Raw genomic sequence first — 8,129 nt, 5'->3', positions numbered from 1 at the left:
TTAAAAAACGCATTAATGATTTATCGCTTTAGGTTTTACACTTGATAGATAAAGCTTCCTCTGAATTTGTTCCGTTTCAGAACCTTTTGTACCGTAAGATCAGATTTTTGCGTATTCTCATCGGTCTATGTCGATCCGCAACATGGTTTAAGGCTAGAACAAATTTGTTTCTTCTTGTGACATGTAAATGATTAAAAGTTTTCAAAACGGAGTTGTTTTTTACATTCATTTACTTGTTCTGCACTCACGATAATTACAATGGAACAAGGTTTTTTTTGGTTGAACTTTTTCTTTCGGAATATTATTTTTGTCTCTGTTCAATCTATTAAAAAAATAATGTTATACAAGTATAAAGTAAAGTCAAGGACTAAAGAATTAAGTATCGAAGATATAGGAAAGAGGGCATTAAGGACACCTGAGGAACAGGTGTACACGCAAAACGCACTACTTATCTATAAATTTATATCTTTATGTCAGATATCACATAATGAAAATAATTTATATACTTGCATTCCCTCCGTAAGCACTTATTAAACTACAATTCAACGCTACTGCCATCATATCATGCGATTTGTTTTAAAGCTTAAAACGCATTTCGTAATGATATTTTAAGATAATTTGAATTAAGGTCATGTAACCAGACAGGTGTTATGTATGGTTTCTATGAAATAGTAATTTGTTTTTAGTAATGCAAGTTTTTTTTTTCAACAGATGCCGTCCATCCAACAGTGACAAAGTTACTCTTACAGAAATAGAACTATGTTGACATATTTAAATCTCTCAACGTGTAAATGAAAATAATGAGAAAAATGCCGACACAATTTTAATGCATTTATTTGAGCATACTTGTAGATAGAGATCTATATTTCATCTTTTATGAACAATGCGACACAATTTGAATACAGTACATTTTTAATAATTATTACGTTTAGCGATTTTGTATCCCAATAGTTGTCTTAAATTCATGTTTTAAGTTATTACCTATGCTTTAAACACTCTTATTGTGTAGAACACTGTATGTATTTCCTATCACAATCAAATATCTTTGAAAATGCAACATAAATTTAAATAAATGTTTAAAAAGAACATTTCCTCAGGACTTTAACAAGTAGAAATAGAAAGCCAAATAAGATAGTATTGATAATAGGTTTGTATGTAACATTTTCTTTCAACTTTCTAAATCATTTTGAACAAACTCACAGAAATTAGTATAAATGCAACAATTTCTCTCGCTATTATAAATATTTTATATCTGTTTTAATCATTTGAGAAAAATTGATCAGTAGAGAAATAAAAACAGACAATTTAAACTATTCTGATCGCATGCACTGAGTTCCATTAAGCTCTTGCATACCAATATATCGATCCAACTTGTTTCACACGTACTAGTAAATAGTTTGACGAAGCGCTTGTCACTTTCAATCAAGTCTGGAGGATGCAAGACTGGCAGCTAACGGTATATTCTGTATCAAAATGGTAATCTATAATTTGATTCACACTTTGGAAGCGTTAAAAAAAGATTGCAACGATTTATATTTAAATTGATGGATTCAATTCTCTCTATCTTTGTTGTAAATTACTAACCTATGTTTATATTACAACAATATAATATCAATGTTTTTCCAGTACTTGCTTCCGACATGTTGATAACACACAAGGCTTGATGTTGTACTTACAACAAGTTCCTAATATGTACACCAAATTCAGATTGGACAAATTGTCTCTTTCAATGTGATCATTCAACAGGCCAAAGTTCACAAAGAACATTACATTAAATATAATGCATTTTTTCCAAATTTGATTTTTAAAAAGTGTTTTTATTTGTTAATTTTCTTATATTATAACAGATTTATATAGAAAATATATGAAAAAAGACAGAATACATACTAATGTAAACTAACTGCAGTAATACGAGTCAAACTGCAGTAATACACGTCAAACTGCAGTAATACACGTCAAACTGCAGTAATACGAGTCAAACTGCAGTAATACAACTCAAACTACAGTAATACAAGTCAAACTGCAGTAATGTGCGTGATGAAATAAAGATAATTGTAAATCTACATCAACAATGGAGGTTTCAACCAAAGGAGAAAAGTATATTATATACCACATCATACCGGAACATCGAAACTGAAATAGACAAACAAGTTTATGTCAGTGGGTCGTTGGATATATGACCATCGACTAAGTATTATTAGTAGACCTAGAGTAAAATAGAAATAATGTTTTAACTTATTTATAGTATTTGAGTTGCAAAAAAAGATCTGCAAATATTGGCTGTGTACTTTTTAAAGCATGTAATAAATCTCAGTTCGAGTTTTAGATGCATGTCAGAGTTGTAGATAGTTTTCTTTTTGTTTTACTTTTTTTTCTTGTGCAACATTTTTTATAAACAGGTGAATTTGCATGCTAAGTTTATCCATGCTAATGTTTTAATTTTTAGTAGTTCAAGTAAAACTTAAGTTGCAACTATAGAAATAAAGATGCTATAGCTGTATTTTTACTTGGATATACCATGTTGAAATAGTTTTTGAATCTAAGCTTGAATTGTTTATGTTATGAACACATTTTAATTACAACCCAATCAAAAATAATGTTTTATTGATCAACTGAATCATCCTGAATCTATTGTGTGTTTTTATTTTTTCTTGTTTGTATTCATTTTTCTGTTTTTTGTACTAAATAGATTTGACTGCTTTTGTACAAAAGTGCGATTGCACAGAAGTACTTATCAGGGTATAGTCGAGTTGTAAAGAGTTGCAGAGTTGCAATTGAGTTGCAACTATAGAGAATCAAATCCACTGTTTACTATACAAGTAACTACGATATTGTGCAACACTAATCAAACACAATTTCATGTGTTTATTCATTAAATGCGTTTACTCACGGTTTATGTTGAGTACTGTCCAGAGTTATGATTTTGCTGATCATTGTCACAACTTGATAAATGCACTATGTTTGATGTGGTATTGAGTTTTTGCGTGGCCTGATGAAGTTTTTCAACATAGTCTGGCACACCTGAAGAAAAAAAATATAAACGAATATTTATCAAACCAAGCAGCTTCCACAAAATCTTAATTAAATTTTAAATCTGTTTTTTTGATTATTATTACTGTGCAAATCATATACTATATTGCATCGGTCAAAAGCAATTTCTGCCCTAAAGGATTTAAATGTGATGAAATTATTTTGTTAGTAATACATGTAATTATTTTAGGACCACAATGGAAATAAGTTGATCTTTGTGTTACTTTAATTTAAAATTGTAGATATGAATTTCAAACAAACAAAAATGTTCAAATCCAGGTTTTTTTCTACAAACTTCGCATTTAAAATATAAAAGAGTGTTTGAATAATTTTGTAAAAAAAATGAGTTCAATGATTCCTTGCAGCTTTCAGAAAGCAACAGTCATAATTCTAAGAGTAATTAATTTACTTGAAAGACAATATTTAACAAAAGTAGGTTTTATTGAAAAAGGTTACCTACAGCAGTACCATATTGAAATGAGAAAATAAATTAATATCAATTTGGACTTAATGTAAACAAAAGCAGCAGGTTTAATAAGCAAAGTATCAATGTCCAGTAAATATATACAAGATCCAGAAACCTAAATCAAGAAATGTATTAACTATATATCAATTGAATTCTAAAATGAAAATGCATATAACTATACAACTATGCTGTTTTAAAAACTTAGAGGGCAGCATTGCATATATTTTAAGCTACTGTATGTCCACACTGATTGCCTTCTTAGTACTCTGAAGCTCTGTCTACACTATCAAACTAGTTTGACAAAAAAGTGTGATGTGCCCAAATATGGTAGTAATATGCTTAATATGGTAGTGCTATGACATGTCCATATTTGGGCACATCACATTTTTTTTGTCACATAAAGTTTGATAGTGTAAACAGAGCTTTAGATTACTAGAAGGTAGCTAAATACAAGATTCTGACCTGTGCTGGACATCCAGTTGATGCAACTAGGTGGGAAGTTTGTCCGTGGGTCGTCATGATATGTCATTATGAAGTCAAATCCATTCTATGTTAAGAAAAAAAAAACAACATGCTATTTATTTACAGATACAGATGTATTTTCCCCCAAAAACACGAAAAATGAAGATTAATTAAAAATATCAGATTTTGAATATGTCACTTAATGTAATTTTTAAGTTACGTAGAAAAACAAAATGTTTTAGCTGGCAGCTAATTCGACTATTTTTTGGTTTAAATTACAGTTTTTTCGGGTAAAATTTTTTTTTTCCGATCCAATTTTTAGTCTACTGAACAATATGCCTCATCATACTTGACCAATATGGTATTTGACAATGTTAACATTTTGGAAAAGGAGAATGTCTCAAATGGGTCGACAAATAAAACGTCTTTATTCATGTTACTGTTTTTTTTGCACACCAGAAATTACAGCAAGTCTGACAAACTAAGCAAAATATAAAATGCCAAAAATGAACAAATACCTCTTCCATAGTAAGATGGGGCTTGATGATCATATGTGAATAGTAGGCTGAAACTCTAACAATACTGCTGTTCTCTGGTACTCTATCATCATCAGTACTCTTGTTGAAAATAACAACAACATTACGTTGTTGGTCAACAATATAACGTCGCCGATACACATAATCTCTGTTGTACATTGGATACTGTTCATAAAGTAAAATTAGAAGAAAAAATATTTCACAGTTAGTGGAGTATAATAAAGAATTAATTATGCAATGGTTTTAAGAAATGTTTTCCTTTTCTTTTATTAATTTTCATTGTTAAAGTTTATTTTTGTAAAGTAACAATGATCATATTATGATATTACAATAAAATACCATATTTATTTGAATAAACGCCCTAGGGCCGAGGGAGGCTATTGATTTTTTTGCATATAATCAAATAAACGTTCCTAAATATCACAAAAATACAACAAAATTATTATCAAAATGCTTGGTAAATGCAAATTAATGGAAGTTGATGAATTCTATTACAAATAGAAATGTGTTATAATACAGTATTGTGTGTATATATGTGGCAGGAAATTTATTTGAATTTATTTTAATAATTTACCAGGTATTAATTTTATGAAACAAAAAAATAGAAACATACTGGATATCTTAGCACCCAGTGAACTATATCAGAGTTCTGAGCCTCTTTATTGACAAGTTCAAGTTTCACAGCCAGCTTGTCCCACTTTCTTCGGTAGTCAAGATCCCATTGGACATGAAAAAAGTCTTTAGCAGAGATGTCGAAGAATCTACAAAATACTAAAAAAAATCAAACTATATATTAAATGAATATTTATTACTAACTTAAATGATTACAGTGCATTCATTGTTCATCATCATCTTCCTACTAATACAGTATATACGGTGCAGAACCTCATTTGAATATAGTCGCACATGGGTTGGTCAAATTTATGTAACTGGGCTTCTAAATTTTCCTTACATTTTGTGTTCAACACGTTTCATATATTATATTGAATTTTTTTCTTTTCTTTTATGTTTGAGCCATACACTTTTGTTGGGACACAGGCTGTGATATATGTAATTGAAATTAATAATGTATTACTATTAGATCAGGATTGAACCAATGATATTGGGAATTAAAGAAAACCATCTATATTGTGCCACTACTGTATACAATACTCTACAAAATCAATCTTAACAAGATCAATAAACAAATTAATAATTAACAATTGTTGTATTTTAATGCAAACTATTGTTAATCATGATAAGCAGACAAAACACAACAATTGAAGCATTACTAAAGTTCTGTCTACACTATCAAACTAGTTGAATGTGATGTGCCCATATATGGACATGATGATGTCATACCACTACCATATTTAGGCATATCACTACCATATTTGAGCATATCACTACCATATTTGAGCATATCACTACCATATTTGAGCATATCACTACCATATTTGGGCACATCACACTTTTTTTGTTTGAGTTTGATAGAGTAAACAGAGCTTTAGCCTTCAACATGAACCTTGGGTTAATTAATCAATTGTATGCAAATCCTGTGTGCAGTTAGCTAAACATGATTCCCTTTAAATTTTGCTCAAAATGAATATCACGACAGTGTAAACAACTTACTTTTGTATTCGTATAAATGTGAATTACCAAGTTGTTTACGCCAAGCTTTTAGGTGATCTCTGTTGATGACTGTCTCCCATGATGCGAACACATCTGGCATAGACTCAACGGAATCGGCGAAAAAGGTGATCGCTTCCATATCATCCTTACACCTGTGAAACAAAATAATTCATAGGATTAGGGCTAACTATAGAGATATTTTTAATTTAATTATTTAAATTATCTGTTCACATTGATAGTCTGTACTCTGTCATACAAAAGGCATACAGTACAGCAAAAAAAAGAATTTGTTTAGACTAAAAAGCGCAAGGACCTTTTATGTTTTATAGAGTTATTAAAATATATTGCTGCATATTTTTATAAATATATTAAATACTTTGCACTGTTTTAAACTATGTACCAAATTGCACAAATCATTCAAATACATTTATTTTTTTAATAGAAAATATTAAGAAAATATTAGGCAGCTATGGAATATTCTTGATAAATCAAGGACATTTTATTTATGAATTATTATAGAAAAAGGACGTTATAAAATTTACAATCAATCAACTGTTATGTTTTGAGTCACAGTTTACTAATTAACAAAAGACCTTTTTCACGATACGACAAGACATCTTTGATTGTTGACAAACTCTGCAGCGAGGCATAACCAACAAAAATAACATAGTGTTTTCAAGGGATTTCAGGATACCAATTTCCTGTATAATGTTCCTAAAAGATTGGCCTACATAACTGTACGATTTTAAAAATTTGAACAATTGTTTTGATCGCCTAAAATTCAAAGAAAAAATTGTATAAGCATAGGCACACTTTCCACCACTGTTTTACACCGTGGTGTCTATGCTTATACTATGATTTTCTTAGCTTTTTCCCATGGATTTTAGGCAATCAAAACAATTTTGTTTTTATCATATAGTGATGTGTATGCTAATCTTTGAACAACATTTTACAGGAAAAATTTTGTTCATAAGACTGTCTGTACAAATTGTTAACTTGTCCTCGGGAAAATATGCTCGGCGTGCTATGTTATTGTTATGCTTTCCTGCACAGCATTGTTTGTCATCAATCAAAGATGTCTTCCGTATCGTGAATAAGCTGTAAGAAAAATATTCATGTCACTAAAATTTGATATAAAATATAATACTAGTACTGTACTTACTACTGAATTTAAATTAATAAATTAAACAATTTCCTACAAATACTCACTGTTTAATATTATTATCTGTTGCACCATCATCGTTCCAAGCAAAACAAGCACCTCCAAATAAAATATAAAAAGGTTTTCGTCGATCTCGAAACCAATTTGTACGTTGAAAATTTGAGGCTAAATTTTGAATAGCACGTTCTGAATAAATGTTGTTATAAAGTTGTAAAATTTGCTCAAAACGACGAATTCTGTGCATTGCATAAAAGTTTATTTGTTGAACTACAATACGAGTTAAAGCAAAAACATTTTCACTCCAAGATTTCTTCAGAAAAACTAATTTTAACAATTTTGTCCAGGATTGGAAATTCCTAGGTCCCGACCTTGATTGACTGTTCACAATCGACCTTTTATACGGCAAGAACGCCTTCATATTGCATCGACCGGTGCTAAATGCGTACCGAAACATGGTGCCTAAATATTAAAGGACTAGCCCAAGAAATAAATTTACTTAAATAATAAACAGATATAGTTCTGAATATATCAATCTTTAAAGATACTTAGTAACCTAAAAATGTACATTTCTAATAACGTTTTTGGGAGTATTTAGCTCCTTATTAGCCCTCCACCACCCACACGACCGTCAAAACAACCATGCGCGATTTAAAAATCGTCTTTCGAACCGGAAGTGATGGAATTTAACCTTGATACGCGCATAAGTAGTAGTTTGAATTGTCAAAATAATAGCAAATAATAGAAGAATCTTATCATTAATGTAACCAAATAAAATTCTACTGAATATTCACCTTTTATAAATCTTAATATTATACATATATGTAAGTCCAATCAATGGTTTTTTAGTTTATTTAATAAATAT

At 29.9% G+C, this 8,129-nt stretch overlaps 1 protein-coding gene across 3 annotated transcripts; it reads right to left on the bottom strand.

Annotated features, from left to right (window-relative positions):
• Positions 1–823: 823 nt before the first annotated feature.
• LOC140047889 (stAR-related lipid transfer protein 7, mitochondrial-like) lies at positions 824–7,910 on the bottom strand. 3 transcript variants are annotated; one of them, XR_011844991.1, is made up of 8 exons: positions 7,315–7,899; positions 6,106–6,257; positions 5,108–5,265; positions 4,477–4,659; positions 3,959–4,043; positions 2,891–3,021; positions 1,888–2,133; positions 824–1,463 (listed from the first exon to the last, which is right to left on the bottom strand). XR_011844991.1 is itself a non-coding variant. In XM_072092916.1 (8 exons), the coding sequence occupies exons 2-7, from the start codon at positions 7,719–7,721 to the stop codon at positions 2,894–2,896; spliced, it is 1,113 nt and encodes a 370-aa protein (XP_071949017.1). In that variant the 5' UTR covers positions 7,722–7,741; positions 7,833–7,910; the 3' UTR covers positions 825–2,133; positions 2,891–2,893. The 3 variants fall into 3 exon arrangements, 2 of the variants coding, with proteins under 2 accessions (XP_071949017.1, XP_071949016.1); XM_072092916.1 differs by having other exon boundaries at positions 825–2,133; positions 7,315–7,741; positions 7,833–7,910; XM_072092915.1 differs by having other exon boundaries at positions 825–2,133.
• Between the last annotated feature and the right edge of the window lie 219 nt (positions 7,911–8,129).

Source organism: Antedon mediterranea, chromosome 4 (assembly GCF_964355755.1).
Source record: "Antedon mediterranea chromosome 4, ecAntMedi1.1, whole genome shotgun sequence".
NCBI classification, from domain to species: domain Eukaryota; kingdom Metazoa; phylum Echinodermata; class Crinoidea; order Comatulida; family Antedonidae; genus Antedon; species Antedon mediterranea.
This window is presented reverse-complemented; position numbering and strand designations above follow the sequence as displayed.